Source organism: Pituophis catenifer, unplaced genomic scaffold (genome assembly GCF_029215685.1).
Source record: "Pituophis catenifer annectens isolate HBS135680 unplaced genomic scaffold, rPitCat1.0.hap2 SCAF_4, whole genome shotgun sequence".
In the NCBI taxonomy this organism is placed as follows: domain Eukaryota; kingdom Metazoa; phylum Chordata; class Lepidosauria; order Squamata; family Colubridae; genus Pituophis; species Pituophis catenifer.
Window position 1 is genome coordinate 130,439,005 of NW_027256884.1, and position 22,094 is coordinate 130,461,098.

Here is a 22,094-nt window from a genome sequence, read left to right on the forward strand (position 1 = left end):
GGGCGGGGGGGGGGGGGAGAGAGGAAGATTTGCAAAGTGTTGCGAGTTGGGATTAAATGGGATCCTTTTGGTAGTTGATAATTCCAATTATCATCCTTTAACGACCCCATAATCCCTTGTGAGGATGGAGTCTGGGCAATTGAATGGAGCTAGCAGTGTTTACTGGCCAGATGCCCTTCCTGTCACCAATGCGGAGTTTTGTCCAGGAGACATATTCTCATCGTGCCAATATTCCAATTATAATAGGAGGATATGGAGTATATTCTGCTGGAACTACAAGACTGATGATCGCTCCTGTTGCGGATTTTGTCAAGTGTCTGTGTAGTTGCATGTGGGAACAGATTAGCAGTTTAATCAGTCTGGTCTAGTGGTGAAGGCACCAGATTGGCAACTGGGAGACGGTGAGTTCTAGTCCCTACACAAGTATGGAAGCTGGCTGGGTGATTTTAGGGCCAATCACTGGGAGAGGGTGAGTTCTAGTTCTGCCTTAGGCATGAAAGCTGGTAGGATGACTGGGCCAATCACCAGGAGACGGTGAGTTCTAGTTCTGCCTGAGCCATGAAAGCCAATTGGGTGACTTTGGGCCAATCACCAGGAGACAGTGAGTTTTAGTGCTGCCTTAGGCATGAAAGCTAGCTGGTTGACTTAGGCCAATCACCAGGTGACGGTGAGTTCTAGTTCTTAGGCATGAAAGCCAGTTGGGTGACTGGAACAATGACCAGGAGATGGTGAGTTCTAGTTCTGCCTTACCCATGAAAGCCGGCTGGGTGACTTTGGACCGATCACCAGGAGACGGTGAGTTCTAGTTCTGCCTTAGCCATACCTAACATTCCTTCCTCATTTCCCCCACAACCACCACCCTGTGAGGTGGGCTCTGAGGGACTGGCCCAAAGTCATTCAGCCATGGGATAACCATGGTTTCTTTCTATAAAGCTGATTGGTTTCCTTTTAATAGTCACCGGGATGAAAGTTTAGCCTTTGGTATTTCTTGGCTAACCAAAATTTAATCCATCTTTTCATTTCAAGGAAGAAACCATGGTTATCCCACCAGATCAAAGCTAAGAATCACAGTTAAGTTCACATACTTTGTGGTGAATTCACTCTGGTCTGAAACTCCCTGCGCCAAGTACTCCCTGAGGATCCAAGGGAGAGAGCAAAGCCAGAGTACTTTAAGGATTAAATCCTTCGTGAGATTAATTTTATTGCGTTAAGAATTTAAGAACGTGCCTACAAGAACCGCCAGGAAAATGAGAATTACAGCTGTTGAGACAGAAGAAGAATCTTTCTTCTGTGGAAACTTCTGACGGTCATCACCGCTCCATCAGCTGCAGGTCCTCTCAGCAAAAGTTCTCCAGTAGGCCACGTCCTACTTGAAGGTCTTCTACAACAGGTAGTAGAGGTGGGATCTCTCTTATTGGTTGGTTGGAAGGGAGTTGTTCTGTGGAAACTTCTGACGGTCTTCCACAGGGAGAGGAACGGTGAAATAAGGAAAAAAACGTGTGTGGAGATGGTTGGTCTTAACAGGAGGACACTAAAACTTGGTGGTCTCGGTCTACCAGTGACACCTTCCCCAGGAGACCTTCTGGAAGGTCCCGATGGCCACTGATTAATTCTCAACATGGTCTCCATCAATGGTTTCTTCTCAACATGGGTCAAAGAGAGTCCGTCCAACAAACCAGAGGCCCATCATTCGTGCAGCTGTTCATTCGACTCTTCCAGGTTCCATTTTTGAGCGTTCCCTTCAAGATGGACCTCAAGGTTTCAAGATGCTTTCAAGTTTGTGAAGTTTGGAGGACCTCAATGAAGCCTTCAAGTCTATGGGGTCCTGGATACAAGGGTAGTGTCTCCTCCATGGGGTAGGTAGGACCAAGGGGCATCACCGCTCCATCAGCTGCAGGTCCTCTCAGCAAAAGTTCTCCAGTAGGCGACGTCCTACTTGAAGGTCTTCTACAATAGGTAGGTGACGGCACGCCAGTAGAGGTGGGATCTCTCTTATTGGTTGGTTGGAAGGGAGCCGTTCTTCTCTTGAAGGACCTGAACGGGGGACTCGTCCATCTTTCTCCTGGCCTTGATCTCCGGAAGGCTTCGGAACTTCGGGATGGGGTTGAGGTCGGTTTTGGGAACCTGGTCCTTGCCGATTGCCCTGGATTCATTGACCTTGTTACAAACGGCCACCGTGGATTTATAATCTCTCTGAAATTCCTTCAGGAGTTCTAAAGCTTCCCGGTACTCTCGCCAATTCTCCTTTCTCCTCCGCAAGATGCACACTGAGGGGGAAACGGAAGCAAACCATCATCAGCCACCTTCTAACCCAGTTAGGTTTGGCAAAACTACCCGGACGCCCCAACGCGTGCATCGTGTGATGTGGCTATCAAAAGTAGTTAGTTTATTGATTAGCCCGTGGGCAGGGGTGAAATCTAAAATTCGTTACTAGGGGTCCTGTGGGCGTGGCTTGTGGGGCGGGGTAATGTGACTGGGTGGGCGTGGCCAACTTTTTTTTTTTTTAACTTTTAAAAGCATTTTTTCTACAACTTCTTCAGCCAAAGAGGTTGCAGAAAAAAATGCTTTTAGAAGCCCCTTGACGATCAGGCAACTCAGCTGGGATCGCCAGAGGCTTTTAAGAGCATTTTTTTCCCCCTACAACCTCTTTGGCCAAAGAGGTTGCAGAAAAAAATGCTTTTAGAAGCCTCTGACGATCTCAGCTGAGCCGCGCGATCATCAGAGGCTTTTTTTTTTTTTTTACTTTTAAAAGCATTTTTTCTACAACCTCTTCGGCGAAGAGGTTGTAAAAAAATGCTTTCAAAAGGCTCTGACGATCCCAGCTGAGTTGCCTGATTGGCAGAGGCTGTTTTTTTTTACTTTTAAAAGCATTTTTTCAGCCAAAGAGGTTGTAGGAAAAATGCTTTTAAAAGTAAAAAAAAACCGCCTCTGATGATTGTGCAGATCAGCTGGGCATGGGAGATGGGACTTTTGCTACCGGTTCTCCGAACCACCCGCCACCATCGCTACTGGATCGAGCGATCCGGTCCGAACCGGGAGCATTTCACCCCTGCCGGTGGGCCATATCAAAAGCGCAGAGTTCCAAGCACAAATTATTACTAAAAGCCGATTAAAAAAAACAATTTAAAATGGAATTGGGCTATCGAAAGAGGCCAGTGAAGTAGCCTGCTTACTAGTAGTCCTCAACTTATGACTGTTCTTGAGGATGGAATTATAGTTGTAGGTTATTTTGGTCGTCATTGGGGGCATCCAAGTGACTGGATCCGATTTTTAAAAATATATTTTTTGCAGCCGTTGTTAAGCAAATCAGCGGTTATTAAGTGAGTCAGTTTTCCCCAATTGGCATTTTCTTGCTTAGCAACTGTACAGATTTATGACCAGCCAGAAAAAAAAAAAGTGACTTGTATTAAGAATAGAGCCGGAAGGGACCTTGGAGGTCTTCTAGTCCAACCCCCTTCTCAAGCAGGAGACCCTCTACCATTCCAGGCAATTGGCAGTCCCATCTCTTCTTAAAAGCCTCCAGTGATGGAGCACCTACAACTTCTAGTGGCAAGCTGTTCCACTGGTTGTTCTAACAGCAAATTTCTCCTTAGTTCTAGGCTGCTTCTCTCCTGGATGAGCTTCCATCCGTTGCTTCTTGTCCAGCCTTCGGGTGCTTTGGAGAACAGGGGGACCCCCTCTTAGATATTGGAAGATACTCTCATGTCACCCTTAGTCCAGGGGTGGGATTGAAAAATTTTAGCAACCGGTTCTCTGCCCGATTGCTGGGTGGGTGTGGCCATGGGGGTGTGGCCTAGTCAGCTTCCTTCACCACAGCCCAGGGGAGGAGGTGTTTTTGCCCTCCCCAGGCTTCAGAGGCTTTTTTTGAGCCTCCGGGAGGGTGAAAACTGCCTCCCCAGGTTCTGGAGTCCCTCCGGAGGCTGGAAACGGGCCTCTTTCCGGATTTCTGGTAGGTCTGTTTTTTTGCCCTCCCAGAGCCTCCACATGGGCCCTGCACTTACCTGGCATCCAAAACGGGCCGCATGGAGACTCCTGGGAGGGGCGGGGTAGAGTGGGCGGGGTCAGCCAGTCCTTGCAACTACCGGTTCAGCAAACCAGATTAAAATTAACATCTACCTTAGTCCGTCCCTGATAGACAAACCCGGTTCCTGCAGCCATTTCTCACATGAATTGGCCTCCATCCAGTCCTCTGATTCTCTTGGTGAACAAACCTCGGACAGCTGTTGCCTTTCCCTGAAACAGACCTAGGGGAATTCCCATCTTCCAGGTCTCCCTGTTCTGCCCCAGCTACGGACCCCAAAGAACGCAGCACACACAAAGTCTGTACAAAACTTAAATTTACTAAAATAACTCAGTCTTTTTCAAAACAAAGGCTGTTAATCAACTTTCTTAACAGCCTACAAGAATTCTAATCACAATCTTACTAAGGTTGGCAGAAAGCCCAGAAGCAATTTGCAGAGAATCCAGACGCGAAGGAGAGTGAACTAAAGTTGTTCCCTACAAATTGCTTCAATTGGCATTCCTCCTTAAATAGGCTAAGGGAGTGGCCAATTAGCCCCAAGCCTTACTCTCGAGGAGACCTCCTCCTGAGGAGCCACTCCTGCCTTTTGGCAGCTCTGCGCGCCCATGCATCGAGAAGAGGCTCCTCCTCTTCGTCCTCTTCATTTAAGGGAGCTTCTGGAGGTTCTGAAGGCCCTGGCTGAATCCCCGCCTCTGGCACCACATCTTCTCCAGCCTCCTCACTGTCCGACTCAAGCGCCAGCTGCACAGGCTGCACCACACCAGCCTCCTCGCTGTCGGAATCAGCTACTAGCTGCACAGGCCGCTGACGGGCCACAACACTCCCCAAAGCCCTCCTGGGATTGACCCCCGGCCTTGGGGTCCTTCTCAGGGCCTGCCTCCAAGCCCTTCAGCCCTTACCTAGGGGGATGTGGAGAATGTTTTTGGGCTTCCTCAGCTCCAGCAGGATTTCTTCCAGCCGTTCCATCCTGGTCTTCCGAGGCTTTGGCGCAGGGACCCTCAAGACCTGTGAGAAAATATTATTAAATATTTATAAAAAAAATATATTAAAAGATTAACGACCGTTTTAACGAGAGGAGACTGAAGCTAAAGAAAGCTGGCTGGATCCAAGATGGGGGACCATCCCACCTAAGCCCTCCCCCACCCCTCAAGGATCTCCTGACCTTCTTTTTGGCGGAGATGTAAGGTTTCTGGTAGCAATCCAGTCTGGCTTTTGGGTCGCGGTAGACCAGAGGATAGCGGAGGGCCTTCTCCAAAGCTTGGACGTTCTGTTGTATTCCTGGTTCAAGGCACACGTCGAGAAAGGGTGGGATGGAAAGAAAAAGAAAAAACGGATTTCTCCCTTATCATTTAGGAGGGGAGTTCATGAGTTGGTTCTGTTCTATTCTCGTCCTGATGATGTTACCTGGTCGGGTGATGAGATGTCTGCCGGAAAACCCCCAAACTCAGAGCGCATCAAGGAACCTCCAGTCCTTCCTGTCCTTCTCCTTTCTCTCTGCAACCCCCCCTTCCCTTCTAGCACTGATGATGTTCCCTACTTGGGTCATGAAACGTCTGCAAGAAAACCACCAAGCTCAGAGACCACCAAGGACCCCATAGTTGTCTTCCTCCTCCTCCTCCTCTCCACAAACCCCCCTCTCTTCTAGCACTGATGATGTTCCCTAGTTGGATCCTGAATCGTCTGCAAGGAAATTGCCCAGCTCAGAGAGCAACAAGTACCCTTCAGTCCTCCTTCTCTTCCCCACAAACCCCATCCCCTTCTAGCACTGATGATGTTCCCTAGTTGGGTCATGAAACATTTTCAAGGAAACCACCAAGCTCGGAGAGCACCAAAGACTCCACAATACTCCTCCTCCTCCTCTTCCACTCTACAAACCCAACTTCCTTCTAGTGCTGATGATGTTCCCTAGTTGGGTCATGAAACGTCTGCAAGAAAACCACCAACCTCAGAGCACCAAGGACCCTACAATTCAACCCAGACTTAAAAATATCCTCTTTTACCGGAATAGTGGATTCCACCCTAAACGGGGATCCTTCGACTCCCAGAATTCCCCAGCTAGCCAAGATTATGAAACACAACCTGAAAGAATGCAGGTACTCCTCGACTTACAACCGTCCATTTAGTGACCGCCGAAAGTCACCACGGCACTGTTAAAAAGTGACTTAGGAATCATTGTTCACACTTACGACCAGCGTGGCATCCCCGCGGTCACGTGATCCAAATTCAGACGCTTCTGGCAACGGGCATGTACTTATGACGGTTGCAGCATCCCAAGGTCACGTGATCCTCTTTTGCGACTGTCCGACCAGCAAAGTCAATGGGGGGGAAGCTGGATTCATTTAACGACCGTGACTAACTTATCCACTGCAGTGATTCACTTAAGGACGGTGGCAAGAAAGGTCGTAGAGGGGGGGTTCAAACTCCCTTAACCAATGCCTCCCTTAAGCAACAGAAATGTTGGGCTAGACTGCAGTCGTTAAGTCGAGGACAGCCTGTACGGTAGCCCAACATGATGTATGAACTACAAGACCCATAGCTCCTAATCGGGATGGCTGGGAACCATGGGGATAATACTGTTGCACAGCTGGAAAACATGCATTACGTATCTAGTCCCTGGTGTTATTTTTGGCGTGGGGGATGTTGGTCACCGAAGTCCTCGTTTTCATTTTTTAAAAGTTTTTATTTATACATTTTTCTTTAACATATCTAAGTGCTTAATAGGCAGTGTGTTGTCTGAATCAATTTACAAATCAGGGGTGAAATCCAGCAGGTTCTGACAGGTTCTGGAGAACCGGTAGCGGAAATTTTGAGTAGTTCGGAGAACCGGCAAATACCACCTCTGGCTGGCCCCAGAGTGGGGTGGGAATGGAGATTTTGCAGTATCCTTCCCCTGGAATGGGGTGGGAATGGGGATTTTGCAGTTTCCTTCCTCCAGGAGTGGAGTGGGAATAGGGATTTTGCAGTATCCTTCCCCTGGTGTGGGGTGGGAATGGAGATTTTGCAGTATCCTTCCCCTGGAGTGGGGTGGGAATGGGGATTTTGCAGTATCCTTCCCCTAGGAGTGGGATGGGAATGGAGATTTTGCAATATCCTTCCCCCAGGAGTGGGGAGGGAATGGGGATTTTGCAGTATCCTTCCCCTGGAGTGGGGTGGGATTGGAGATTTTGCAATATCCTTCCTCTGGTGTGGGCTGGGAATGGGGATTTTGCAGTATCCTTCTCCCAAGAGTGAGGAGGGAATGGGGATTTTGCAGTATCCTTCCCCTAGGAGTGGGGAGAGAATGGGGATTTTGCAGTATCCTTCCCCTGGAGTGGGGTGGGAATGGAGATTTTGCAATATCCTTCCTCTGGCGTGGGCTGGGAATGGGGATTTTGCAGTATCCTTCTCCCAAGAGTGAGGAGGGAATGGGGATTTTGCAGTATCCTTCCCCTGGAGTGGGGAGGGAATGGAGATTTTGCAGTATCCTTCCCCTGGAGTGGGGAGGGAATGGAGATTTTGCAGTATCCTTCCCCTGCCACACCCACCAAGCCACACCCACAGAACCGGAAGTAAAAAAAATTGGATTCCACCACTGTTACAAATATATAATAACAGTAATAAAATTCTTTGCTTATATATAATGATATTCTTTCGATTTCTAATTTCTACCTTTGTTATTATTATCTAACCTTTGGTAAATCAGATCTCAAGTTAAGAAGCATTCTGTGTCTTCTTTATCTTTAATGTTAGCTTATCCATTTCCGCATCGTCTAATAATATTTTTCTCATTCTATTTTCCTCTGCGGGAGTTTCCTCCTTTTTCCAATATTGTTGCAAACGCAATTCTCGCTGCTGTCAAAACGTGTAATATTAAATATTCCTTCTCTTTTATCGTATTTTTTTCTGGCAGTATACCTAGCCAGAAAAAATATTTCTGGGTTTAGGTCTGTACATTGTTTAGTTGTTTTCTCTAGCCATGTATGTATTTTCGTTCAATTTTTATTTTTATTTTTTTGGCCTCTGGACATGTCCACCACATATGGAAATTTTTAAATTCTTTTAATCAGTCTGTGATTTTTTAACTTTGGGGCCAAAATTTATATATATTTTTAAATGTTTTTTAATATTTGTATTCTATGTTTTTTATCTTGGCTGTACACCGCCCTGAGTCCTCAGGGAGAAGGGCGGTATATAAATTGGAAATTAAATTAAATTAAATTAATTAAATATCTTTTTGATTTCTTCCATCCGGATCCTGTCAATCCCGTGGCCATCTGCTTCCTTTGGAGAGGACCCAAAGAGGGGGGGTTGCCTCTCTTCTGAGCTTTTTTTTCAGGTACCCCCCCACTCCAAAAAGAAGTCCTTCGAAGCCAGCCAATGGGGCACCCCACCCTCAACGAGCGGCAGGGGGATCAACTTACCTTTTGGCTCAACAAAATCGGATCCGGGGTCCCCTCCTAGCAGCTCCTCGTAACCCTTAAACTTCTCCGGCACGTTGAGAGTCACCTTCCCCAGGGTCAAATGGGACCTCCTGGAATCGAGAGATTCCTCCACCTTGCCCCCCCCAAAAGAAGGAAAGCGGGGGAAAAAAAGAGATCACGACAAACTCAGGTTATTCCCAAACGATGCTTTTTGAGGAAGGTACTTAGAGCCTTGGTTTCTATTCTATTCAAGGTCAGAATAAGAGAATAACGGCGAATCGGAAGGGACCTCAGAGGTCTTCTAGTCCATCCCTCCTACTCAATTCCCCCTACCCTTTCAGAGAAGCAGCTGTCCAATCTCTTCTTGAAAACCTCCAGGAATGAAGCAGCCACAACTTCTGGAGGGGAGCCGTCATACACTTCAACCATCTTACGTTGCTATCTGAAGTCTGTCTTTCTTAATTCTAATGTATTTATTGGCTTTCGGCTTTATATTTTTTCGATATGTTTTTAATTGGGCTGCAAGGCATCCAGAGTCAAGCAATTTAGAGAGCGGGTTTTGTGTAGGGGTTAAAGTGCTGGCTTCGAAACCAGGCGTCAATGAGTTCTAGTTCCGCCTGAGGTATGAAAAGTTGGCTGGGTGACTTTGGACCAATCACCAGGAGACGGGGAGTTCTAGTCCCACTTTAGGAATGGAAACAAATTGGGTGATTTTGGGCCGATTACCAGGTGTCAGTGAGTTCTAGTCCCACCTGAGGTATGAAAGCTGTCTGGTAAGACTTTGGGCCAATCGCTGAGAGATGGTGAGTTCTAGTCCCGCCTTAGGCATGAAAGTGGCTGGGTGACTTTGGGCCAATCACCAGGAGACGGTGAGTTCTAGTCCCACCTTAGGAATGAAAATTGGCTGGGTGACTTTGGGCCAATCACCAGGAGACGGTGAGTTCTAGTCCCACCTTAGGAATGAAAATTGGCTGGGTGACTTTGGGCCAATCACCAGGAGACGGTGAGTTCTAGTCCCACCTTAGGAATGAAAATTGGCTGGGTGACTTTGGGCCAATCACCAGGAAACAGTGAGTTCTAGTCCAGCCTTGGACACAAAAGCTGTCAGGATGACTTTGGGCCAATCACTAGGAGACTGGGAATTCTAGTCCCGCCTTAGGCATGATTTACTTAACAGCTATGTCAGGGAAGGACATAAAATGGGGCAAAAGTCACAACGGTCTCGCTTAGCAAGAGAGAGATTTTGGGCTCGGTTGTCATTAGTTGAGGACTACCTGTAATCTGGCATCTCGCCGGGTCACCCACCTGAGTTATGAAGATGGGTTCGGTGACACCTTGTCCGCTACTCGTGAGCATCTCTTCCGCCAGGAAAGCGTCCTCCTCGGGTTCTGGAGGCAAGGCGTAGTCATGGATCTGGGCAAACAGTTTGGACAGTTCTTCAGAAACGGATCGGGAAGGCGGAACCAAGAATCGTGTCGATGTTTGTGCAGACGAATCCACCAACATCAGGCTCTCCTGGCCGTCTTCCACAAAAGGAGAACTTGGAGATCCAGAATATTCCCCTTCCTCTGAAGAACCCAAGAGATCCATGTCTTCCAACACAAAGGTGGGAAGCGGAGAAGTCTCCTCTTCCTCTTCTTCTGAAGAAACGGTCAACAAGGCCACCTCTGGAAGAAGGTCCCCTGATCCCATTAACGGGACGCCTTCTTCTAAATCCTCCCCGCTGGGATAGGAGATGGCCACGGGTTCCTCCCGATCCTCATCTTCTACAGATGATCCCCTTGATGGGAGATCCTTTTCCACCGAAAGCGATCGGACGGGTGAAAGAGGGACACCCAGGTCTTCTCTGAGGCCGTGTTCAGATGATACCAGCGTTTCGGATTCTTCCCGTTCCACCAAAGATGGTGCCAACTGAGTCAGCTCTCCACCAGAAGCAGTGGAGAGGAGAGTTCTACCTTCTTCTCCTTCTTCTTCTTCTGGTCCAACGATCTGAACAGGTTCTGACCCATCCTGTCCCTCCGAAGGTGAGTTTGGAGGGGCAACAGGTTCCAACTGTATCTCCGGTAGACGTTCTCCAGAAGGTGTCCTCAGGTAAGGTAGGGATTCTGACCCGTCCTCTGGGAGACGTGGAGGCTCAGATGGAAGGTGGCCTGATGAAGGTGGCTCTCTTGGTGGTGGCAACCCAGATGGACTTCGCGAAGGTAACTGAGATGAGGGGAGGAGAACTTCGGAAAGACTCTCTCCCAACCAGACCCGGGATGCAGAAACCTTCCCAGCCAGGATCCGATCGATGGAAGACTCGTGCAGGACATCGCTTCCGTAGGACGTCCCTTCTCGGGAGGACTCGGACGTCAAGGCTTCGTTGTATAAAGTGGTCAGAGAGATGCAGGCCGACCTGTCCTCCGACCGAAGAGGAGATAGGATGGGCTGATCGAGGTCGTAGGCCAGAGAAAAGGATCGGCTGTCTGGAACAGCTGGGGAAGCGAGTCTTTTGTTAGGATCCAGATCTGCTCCCGTCCACAGTTGCCAGAAAGTGGTCTCCACTGCCATTTCGACCGGCATGGGCCGCTTTCGGATCTTAGGTAGCCGGGATTTAATCTAAGAGAGACACAGAGAAGATTGGGGCAGGGGGAATCGTAACCACAGGGGCCTCAGCCTTCTGAAGTTCACGTAGACCAGTGTTTCTCAACCTTGGAAGCTTGAAGATGGGTGGACTTCAACTCCCAGAATCCCCCAGCCAGCGCTGCTGGCTGGGGGATTCTGGGAGTTGAAGTCCACCCATCTTCAAGCTTCCAAGGTTGAGAAACACTGACGTAGAGGTTCATCTTGAAACATCTCAGGACTTTAGAAGGGAATCTCTGAAGGTCAGGGTGGAACGGTGGGCTCCTTGGGGCTCTCTGAGCTCGGTGGTTTTCTGGCAGACGTTTCATGACCCAACTAGGGAACCTCATCAGTGCTGTGGAGAGGAGGAGGAGGAGTCTTTGGTGGTCTCTGAGCTTGGTGGTTCTCTTGCAGACGTTTTAGAACCCAATTAATAAACCTAATCAGAGCTAGAAGGGAGTGAGGTTTTGCTCTCTGTTGGCTTGTATATATCCCACTCCCTTCTAGCACTGATAATGTTCCCTAACTGGGTCATAAAATGTCTCTAAGAGTACAACTCAGGTCAGAGAGTACAAAAGGACCCCACAATCCTCTTCCCACACACCCCTCCTTCTAACACTGATGACGTTACCTAGTTGGGTCACGAAACGTCTGTATGAAAACAATCAAACTGAGAGAGCATGAAGGACTCCACGGTCTTCCTCCTCCTCCTCGTCCTCCTCCTCCTCCTCTCCACATACCCACTCCCTCCCAGCACTGATGATGTTCCCTAACTGGGTCACAAAATGTCTCTTAAGAATACAACCCAGGTCAGAGAGTATAAAAGGACCCCACAATCCTCCTCCTCTTCCCACACACCCCTCCTTCTAACACTGATGACGTTACCTATTTGGGTCATGAAACGTCTGCATGAAAACAAGCCAACTCAGAGAGCACGAAGGACTCCACAGTTGTCCTCCTCCTCTTCCTCCCCCAGGACGCAAACCCTCCTCTCTTACCTATTAACGAAATAGTAGTCTTAAATTGTCCAAGAACAGCTGCAGGCATAGTGCAAAGAGAGGAGAATACTTTCCTTCCTACAGTAATATTTTTAGGCGGTCGTATTTTTTGAAGCATCAGCTCTCTGCTTAATTGACATGTGCCAAACTCATCAGTGTTTCTCAACCTTGGAAGCTTGAAGATGGGTGGACTTCAACTCCCAGAATCCCCCAGCCAGCAGCGCTGGCTGGGGGATTCTGGGAGTTGAAGTCCACCCATCTTCAAGCTTCCAAGGTTGAGAAACACTGCTTTAGATGGACATCTTGTGTCAAGCCAAAAACTCATTTTTCTCCAAAAATTTGTTTCTCTCGGTGGCCACCCCCCTGCTACCTCTCGGAGTGCTAAAACAGGTACAGGTGAGCCTCGACTTTCAACAGTTCATTTAGTGAAGAATCAAAGTTACGACACTGGTTAAAAAATGGACTCAGGACCGTTTTTTTCACACTTACGACCGTCGCAGCCATCTCCCAAGCTCAGGGGATCCAAATTGAGACGCTTGGCAACTGGCATGGACTTATGATGGTTGCCGTGTCCCCGGGAGTCACACGATCCCCTTTTGACAAGCAAAGTCAATGGGGGAAACCCGACTCGCTCAACGACCACATGATTCGCTTAACAGCTAGAGTGATTTGCTTAACGATTGCAGCAAAAAAAAAGGGTTGAGAAAGGGAACAAAAACTCACTTGACAGCTGCCCTGCTTAGCAGTGGAAATTGGGGGGCTCAACTGTGGTCGTACGTCGAGGACTACCTATATAGGTTAAGTCCTCAACTTACGACAATTGAGGCCAACCTTTCCACTGTTCAATGAGACCTTAGTTGAATTTTTTTTTATTTTATTTTTTTTAATTTTGATTTATATGCTGCCCTTCTCCGGAGACTCAGGGCAGCTTACAATGCTTTTAAGCAATAGCCTTCATACTTTTGTATATTTATACAAAGTCAGCTTATTGCCCCCACAATCCGGGTCCTCATTTCACCTACCTTAGAAAGGATGGAAGGCTGAGTCAACCTTGAGCCTTGGAGAGATTCGAACCTGCAGTAATTGCAGGCAGCTGTGTTAATAACAGGGTGCTTAGACCACTGTACCATCAAGGCTCTTTTTTGCCTCATGTTGCGACTTTTCTCGCCGCGTTTCTTAAGTTCAATCACTGCCGCGTTTCAATTTGTCACACCGTTGTTAAGCGAATCCAGTTTCCCCGTTGACTTTGCTTGTCGGGAGGCCGCCAAAGGGGATCACGTCACACACCCACCCACACACGGCATAAGTACATGCCAGTTGCCAAGCTTCTTAATTTGGATCACGTGACCTGGAAAGGGGGTAACCGAGTCACAAGTCCCGTTTTTCAGTGCCCCTGTAAACATTAAATGGTCCCTATACGAACTGTTGTAAGATAAGGACTGCCTGTCCTAAATTTTATTCCCTTTAAGCCAGAGGTCTTCGAACTTGGCAGCTTTAAGACTTGGGGACTTCAACTCCCAGAATTCCCCAGCCAGAATGGGTGGACTTCAACTCCCAGAATTCAACTCCCAGAACTTCAACTCCCAGAATTCAACTCCCAGAACTTCAACTCCCAGAACTTCAACTCCCAGAATTCCCCAGCCAGCCAGACCATTCTTGCAGAGGTCTTCAACCTTGGCAGCTTTAAGACTTGGGGACTTCAACTCCCAGAATTCTCCAGCCAGCTAGCTGGAGAATTCTGGGAGTTGAAGTCCCCAAGTCTTAAAGCTGCCAAGGTTGAAGACCTCTGCTTTAAGCCATCCTCTCCGAACCCAAGGGACTAACTCCCCAGCCCTTCCCGATTCCTCCCCCTGCACCAAAATCGGAGGTCGACTCCTCCCCAAAATTTCCTGTTTAACGAAGCGTTTTTTTTTTTATCACCTATTTTCTCAAAGTTTGTACCTCCCGGCTGGCTTTGACGGGTATAAAAACACGCGGCTTCTCCAGCTTGGAAACTTTCTTCCTAACCAGCTTAATTCCCAGTTTGTTTTGGAGGAAACTGGTGAGCAGAGGTGGGTCACCTTGGGGAAGAGGGAAGGAGAAAGGTCGTTTTTTTTTTTAAAACACCTGGCAAGAATGAAAAAAAAATATTCTCTTCGTTTGCAGGGAGTCCTCGATTTATGATCGGATGCAAAACAACCGTTCCAAGTTACAACAGACCCCAAAAGGGTATTTATGATCCCGAGTCCGAGTTCTGACACCTGTCCTCCATCCTTACTGTTAGGGAATGGCTGTTGCCTAACTGGTTGGGCTGGCAATATATATAAACCATCAATGCATGTTTGCAGTCAAAATGTAATGTATAGCTTTAAGACTGTAATGCATCATACTGTATTCTGATTGGCTAGCTCTGTAGCCAATGTACTTAAGAGAAAGCTTGAATTATGGCTTATTTTTCTTATTGCATTATTATTGCTACCTCTGCTCCTTTCTGCCTGTTCTCTCTGCATGATCACTGCTACTTGTTGTTTTCTACTGTTTTACTGATCGTTTTACTGCTGTACTTGTTCCTGTTTGCAACTCCAAAAAGAACTGTTTTATTGCATATGACTACAACAACTGGTAAGAAGACTTTGTTCTTGGAATGTCCCTGGATTGACAATTTAACTATCTTTATCTGTGTATGACCTGGATTGTTTATTGGACTTTACTTTGCTTTTTTCCTAAAAGTAAAAGAATATCACAACTCGAGTGTGTCTGTGTATTGACAGTGCTTATTCACAATCACCCTGAGTCGTTTCTCATGTGCACAATCTTGCTACTCAAGGGTTACTCTGCGCATATTCCTGAACACTTACTGTCCTGCGTTCACGAGGTTGCATTTTGCAAGCCCGGCAAACCAACAGCCACCAAAAAAATTGTCGATAATTTTTATTTTTTTTATTTATTTATTTTCAATTTATATACCGCCCTTCTCCCTGAGGACTCAGGGCGGTGCACAGCCAGAATTAAAAACATGAAATACAAATATTAAAAACAATTAAAATCTATATAAATTTGGCCCAAAATTTAAATTTCTGGGGTTTTAAATTTGAGCCAAATCTATTTAATTATTTTAAATTTTAATCGCTGTTTTGTCTTGTGTTTTTAAATAGGCTGTACACCGCCCTGAGTCCCTCGGGAGAAGGGCGGTATAGAAATAACATTATTATTATTATTATTATTATTATTATTATTATTATTATTATTATTATTATTATTATTACTATTATTAATCTAGGGTGGAATCAAAAGAGGACTAAGCCTAGAATCCCTACGGAGTCACAAAACGATCCAACCTTCCTTGAATTCCATGGGTCTTTATCCAATTCCTAGCAGGCACTGATTTTTAGTCGAGAAGATTCCTGTGCAGAAGCTTTTTAGCAATAAAAAGCAGTTTAATTGGACCTTCCTTTGTGTGTGGACCTGGTACAGGTGCCAGGGAGAATGGCAGGTAGTCCTCGACTTACAACAATTCCTTGAATGACCGAAAGGACAAGGGCACTGGGGAAAAAAAGTGTCAGGATTGTTTTTTACGCTTAATGACCATTGTAGCCTGTGATCAAAATCAAGAGGCTTGGCAACCGGCTCCTACTTGCGACGGTCGCCGTGTCCCGGGGGTCATGTGATCTCCTTTTTGTGACCTCCTGGCAAGCAACAGGGAACCCCGATTCGCTTAATGACCGTGGGACTTAACAACTGCAGGGAATCACTTAACCACGGTGGCAAGCAAGGTCGTAAAAAGGGGCAAAACTGAACAATTTTCTCGCTCAACAACGGATGTTTTGGGCTCCGTTGTGGTCATAAGTTGAGGACTACCTGCACAGCGACGGATGTCCTTTTCCCAAGATGGAAAGGAAGAGATTTTAAGAAGCACCCTCTAAATTTCTCATATCTCTTTGCTGCATTTCAGGGGTCAAAAGGCCAAGAGGGACGGTCCCTCTTCCCCCCCCAGGGAAGGCCCCACCCGTGGCCCCCAGGCAGGCGGTACCACTTCTGGACGTGGTGAATGGGTTGCCGTAGAAGGTCAGCTCTGTCAGGGAGGGGAAGAGAGCCACGGCCAGCAAGTCTTCCTCATTCTCGATCTGCCAATCAAAAGACGGAGAGGCTGTTCAGGCGGAGGGTGCAGTTGCACTGATGATGTTAGCTAGTTGGGGCATGAAACGTCTGCTAGAAAGCCACCAAGCTCAGAGAGCACCAAGGACTCCATACTTCCTCCTCCTCCTCTCCCCAAACCCCCTTCCCTTCCAGCACTGATGATATTCCCTAGTTGGGTCATGAAACGTCTGCAAGAAAACCATCAAGTTCAGAGAGCACCAAGGATGACTTCTTCCCCTTCTCCTTCTTTTCCTCCTCCTCCTCCTCCTCCTCCTCCTCCTTTTCTTTCTCCTTCCTCCTTCTCCTTCCTCCTCCTCCCCCTCTCTCCCTCCCTTCTAGCACTGATGATGTTCCCTAGTTGGGTCAGGAAACATCTGCAAGAAAACCATCAACAACTTCTTCTTCTCTTCTTCTTCTTCTTCTTCTTCTTCTTCTTCTTCTTCTTCTTCTTCTTCTTCTTCTTCTTCTTCTTCTTCTCCTTCTCCTTCTCCTTCTCCTTCTCCTTCTCCTTCTCCTTCTCCTTCCTCCTCCTCCCCCTACCTCCCTCCCTCCCTTGTAGCATTGATGACATTCCCTAGTTGGGTCATGAAACATCTGCAAAAAAGCCACCAAGCTCAGACAGTACCAAGGACCTCCTCCCCCTCCTCCTCTTCTTCTTCCCCCTCCTCCTCCTCCCCCTCCCCGCAAACTCCATTCCCTTCTAGCACTGATGATGTTCCCTAGTTGGGTCATGAAACATCTGCAAGAAAACCACCAAGTTTAGAGAGTGCCAAGCACCCTTCGTGATCCTGAGCTATTTTAAATGCAACAAAGGTTTCTACAGACCAAAAAACACAACTGTGCCATGAGCTCACACGTGTCCCCCCCCCCCACTCCCGCCCACCCATTGTGGCCAATCCCTACATGGAAGGAGTCGGAACCAACGCCCTAAACTCCTTCACAAGGCTTCCACCCACCCGCTGGCATAGCTACGTGGACGATACTTGGGACACCGAAAAAGTCCAGTTGCCTTACGACCTGGATAATGGAACATCCCCAGAGATATTCAGGTTTTTCGCCATTTCCAGGTACTCCAGGTGGTTGCAAAATATGAACCTGGCTTGGAGTAACATCTAAGTGTTTGGAGACTACAGTTGGTCCAGAACGCAGTTGCGCGAGTTATAGTGGGTGCACCTAGATACACCCACATTACACCAATTCTCCGCGAGCTGCACTGGCTCCCTATCGGTCTCCGGTCACAATTCAAGGTGTTGGTTATTACCTTTAAAGCCCTACATGGCTCAGGGCCAGGGTATTTTCGAGACCGCCTTCTACCGCATAGCTCCCAGCGACCAGTAAGATCCCACAGAGTTGGTCTCCTCCGGGTCCCGTCAGCTAAACAATGCCGGCTGGTGGGCCCATGGGGGAGGGCCTTCTCTGTGGCTGCCCCAGCTCTCTGGAACCAGTTACCTCCTGAGGTCCGGACTGTCCCCACCCTATTGGCCTTCCGGAAAGCAGTGAAGACCTGGCTTTTCCGGCAGGCCTGGGGCCGTTGATCTCGCTCTTGTGATCTGGCGAGATCCGGCCATGAATTGGAGTGCATGTGTTTTAACGTTTTAACGTTTTAATGTCTTCTTTTAACTTTTGTATGGGGATATTGTTGCATTGTTTTATTCTCGACAAAATAAAATAAATAAATGCGACAAAATACAATAAATAAAAATAATAATAAATCTAAGGAAGACCCCCCCCCCCGTTCACCTGGTTGTTGGCAAGACTGAGAAATCTCAGCTCCGGTAAGGGAAGGAGGAACTCGGTGCTGATGTTGGGAAAGGGAGTCTTGGAATCCTCCAGAGGTGAAGGAGGCCTTTCCTGAAAGAAAGAGAAGAAGAACTGAACCTGCAAACACCTGGGACTCCCAAACCTCCCAAAAAGATCCTTTTCCTACTTGGTGACAACCTGCTCAGGGTTGTTACTCAAGGGAGAATCACAGAGTTGGAAGGGACCTTGGAGGTCTTCTAGTCCAACCCCCTGCTCGAGCAGGAGACCCTGTACCAGGGGTGAAATGCTCCCGGTTCGGACCGGATCACCCGATCCGGTAGCGATGGAGGCGGGTGGTTCAGAGAACCGGTAGCAAAAATCCCTGCCCCCGCCCCCCCACATTGCCCAGCTGAGCCGTGCAATCATCAGAGGCTGTTTTTTTTTTTATTTTTAAAAGCATTTTTTCTACAACCTCTTTGGCGGAAAAAATGCTTTTAAAAGTAAAAAAAAAAAAAAAAGCCTCTGATGATCGCGCGGCTCAGCTGGGATTGTCAGAAGCTTTTAAAGGCATTTTTTTTACAACCTCTTCAGTCGACGGTCCTCTTTATGACGGTCCCAAGGTCACAGGATCCCCTTTTGCGACTATCCGACTAGCCGAGTCGATGGGGAAGCCGGATTCACTTAACAACCGCGTGACTCACTTAACAACTCTATCGATTCGCTTAACAAAAGTCGTAAAATGGGGCAAAAATCACTTAACGAATTTCTCACTTAGCGACATAATAACTTTGGGGCTGAAATGTGGTCATAAGTTGAGGACTTAGCTGTATTGGAGGACCCTCGATTTCGGGAGGCAAGCCATTCCACTGATTAATTGTTCTCACTGTTAGGAAGTTTCTCATTAATTAATTAACATTAGTTAATTAATTAACATTAATTGACCCTTGATTATACTGCACTGCTCTGCAATTACAAATTTAATATCCATTTTCCCCGCCTGCAGCAATTCTTTTGGAAACAAGAATTGTTCCTATTTTGTTTCAATCTCCCAAAAAGAACCGGATGTCTTCGGCAAAATTGGCTACCTTGCCAAATTCCTGTTGTGAGTCAAGGAAACCTTACCTGAGCCTTTTCTTCTGGAGGTCTGGCCTGAAAGACCACCTCTGTTGAAAAACACAAAGAACGTCAGGGTGCTTGAAAGGGGAGGCAGTCGCCCCCTAAGATGCCAACAAGGCTAAACCCGTGTTGGATCTTGGCCGAGAGGACTTCTGGGAAGATTTGCAACCTCCAGCCTTCCCTGGGGGCTCTGCTTTGTCACAACATTTGATGTACAAGATGGTCCACAAAAACTCTTGATAAGATAATGCAACATATCAAGGAAAATCCTGGGATTAGGATTCCTTCTCCCCTTATTACCCTCTGCAGCACATCTTTCTCTCGCTCGTCTATCTGTTTGTCTCTGTCTGTCTGTCTCTCTGTCTATCTATCATCCATCCATCCGTCAATCCATCCATCCATCCATCCATCCATCCATCCATCCATCCATCCATCATCTATGTCTGTCTGTCTGTCTGTCTGTCTGTCTGTCTGTCTGTCTGTCTGTCTGTCTGTCTGCCTGCCTGCCTATCTATCTATCTATCTATCTATCTATCTATCTATCTATCTATCTATCTATTCTTCTCTATTATCCATCCATCCATCCAAACTATTGTTTATCATTTATCTCATCTGTCCGCCCATCCATCCATCCATCATCTATCTATCTGTCTGCCTGCCTATCATCCATCATCTATCTATCTATCTATCTATCCATCCATCCATCCATCCATCCATCCATCCATCCATCATCTGTCTGTCTGTCTGTCTGCCTATCTATCCTCTCTCTATCCTATATGTCTGTCTGTATCATCTATCTATCATCTATTTAGCTATTTAGCTATCCATCCATCCATCCATCATCTATCTGTCTGTCTGTGTCTGTCTGTCTATCCTCTCTCTACCCTATCATCTATCTATCTATCTATCTATCTATCTATCTATCTATCTATCTATCTATCTCCATCTATCCATCCATCCATCCATCCATCCATCCATCCATTCAAACTATTATTTATCATTTCTCATCTGTCCATCCATCCATCCATCCTCTATCATCTATATCTACTGTATTCTCCTCTCTCTATCATCCATCCATCCATCCATCCATCCATCCATCCATCCATCCAGAGAACAACCAAGCTCAGAGAGCCCAAAGACCTCGCAATTCCTCCTCCTCCTCCTCCTCCACTTCACAATCCCCCCTCCCTTCCAGCACCGATGATATTACCTAGTTTGGTAACGAAATGCCTGCGAGAAAACCACCCACCTCAGAGAGCACCACGGACCCCACTGAAGGCACAGGATCCAACCTGGCTAAAGTGAAGACCTTACAGAAATCCAAAAGTGGAATGTGTGACAAAACAGGCAGCTGGAAAGAACCCTTTTGGGAGCAAATGTTCAATAAGATAAATAAAATCGAACATGTTTACTAAAACCAACTATCTCCTTAACGACTGGGTGGATAAAACGTTTCTTCACCGCTTTGAGAGGGTTCCCAAGGAAGCGGAGAAATGCATTCCACCCTGAGTAAGTTCAGTTTTACTTTTACAACTGAAAAGAGGCCCCACCTGTCTTGTCTGGATCCTGGGTGTTTTGGGTTATGATGTAACTGTACTGCTGGTTTAGCCTCGGGGACCGATCCTGGGGGGGCTTTTGGGGAGAGTTTTTCCGGCAACGTAAGCCTGCCCGGATACCCGACTTTGCCGATAAAGGATGGATGGAGAAGTGATCGTGGCCCAAGTAATGGAGATACGGGACCTCTTTAATCCCGTTTTTGTCCAAGTTCAGCTGCTTTAGCCTAAGGAGAGAAAAATATCAGTTCTCAGTTTCCTGCGGCACAGCAAATTTGGGAGGCAAACCCCACGTCCCCGTTAGTGCCACCTGCCATCTCTCACATCTTACAGAAAGCTCGAAAATTATGTGGAAGTCATCCCATTGGGAAAGTCTGTAGTAGAGATTCTCAGCCATCCAGGTCACGGTGCTTTTTTTCAGGAGGCAACTGAACTTTGTTTTTTTCTTTTGAAGACATTTCACTTCTCATCCAAGGAGCTTCTTCAGCTCTGACAGGATGGAGGGGAACAGAAGGATTGATACTCCTTGCAGGCAGCTGGTCAGTTGCATTTGAGAGAGTCCTTGAGGCCACCTGGAGGTTTACCTGTGTCCTCAGGGTCACCCGAGTAGTGCAAATGGTTCCTGTAGTCTGCAATTTTTTCCCCCTCTGGAAATCCGTTCCTACTCCCACATCCTTCGAAGGGTGTTCCCACTATCCTGTCAGAGCTGAAGAAGCTTTTTGGATGAGAAGTGAAATGTCTTCAGAAGAAAAAAACAGAAAGTCCAGTTCCCTCCTGAAAAAAGCATCTTTGGGACAACCGAAGAGCCTGGATAGCTCTGCAGACAAAAGCACTGTAATTTAACACCAGCTGTCTGCAATTAAAGTAAGTTCGAATCTCGCCAAGGCTCAAGGTGGACTCAGCCTTCCATCCTTTCTAAGGTAGGTTAAATGAGGACCCAGTTTGTGGGGGCAATAAGCTGACTTTGTATAAATATACAAAAAAGTATGAAGGCTATTGCTTAACGCATTGTAAGCCGCCCTGAGTCTCCGGAGAAGGACGGCATATAAATCAAATTAAAAAAAAAAAAAGTGGCCTCAAAGACCCTCTAAAAGGATGCAAATGACCAGCTGTCTGCAAGGAGTATCAATCCTTCCCTTCCCCACCCTCCAGTCAGAGCTGAAGAAGCTCCTTGGATGAGAAGTGAAACGTCTTCAAAAGAAAAAACCAGAAAGTCCAGTGGCCTCCTGAAAAAGCACTTTTGGGACAACCCTGACCTGGAGGGCTGAGAATCTCTACAGACTTTTAGCTATACAATTTGGGATGAAGACCCTTGGAATGGGGTGGGAGGAGGAACGGATTTCCAGAGGGAAAATGGCAGACTACAGGAAGCATTTGCACCACTCAGGTGAGACCCTGAGGACACAGAGAAACCTCCAAGTGCTTCAAGGACCCTCCAAAAGGATGCAAACGACCAGCTGTCCGCAAGGAATATCAATCCTTCTATTTCCTATAATCCAGTCAGACCTGAAGAAGCTTCTTGGAGGGGAAGCGAAAGGTCTTCAAAGAA

The 22,094-nt window shown here is 47.2% G+C and overlaps 1 protein-coding gene across 1 annotated transcript in view; it reads right to left on the bottom strand.

Moving 5' to 3' along the window:
- Positions 1-1,787: 1,787 nt before the first annotated feature.
- XRRA1 (X-ray radiation resistance associated 1) overlaps positions 1,788-22,094 on the bottom strand; it is a 36,685-nt gene continuing 16,378 nt past the window's right edge. The window contains exons 8-17 of the mRNA XM_070943686.1: positions 20,543-20,772; positions 18,999-19,039; positions 17,877-17,987; positions 16,030-16,123; positions 13,962-14,080; positions 9,727-11,019; positions 8,422-8,554; positions 5,184-5,299; positions 4,921-5,026; positions 1,788-2,267 (exon numbers count right to left, since the gene is read on the bottom strand). Coding sequence (XP_070799787.1) covers positions 1,993-2,267; positions 4,921-5,026; positions 5,184-5,299; positions 8,422-8,554; positions 9,727-11,019; positions 13,962-14,080; positions 16,030-16,123; positions 17,877-17,987; positions 18,999-19,039; positions 20,543-20,772 — 2,518 coding nt within the window. The 3' untranslated portion in view covers positions 1,788-1,992. The remainder of the gene's footprint in view (positions 2,268-4,920; positions 5,027-5,183; positions 5,300-8,421; positions 8,555-9,726; positions 11,020-13,961; positions 14,081-16,029; positions 16,124-17,876; positions 17,988-18,998; positions 19,040-20,542; positions 20,773-22,094) is intronic.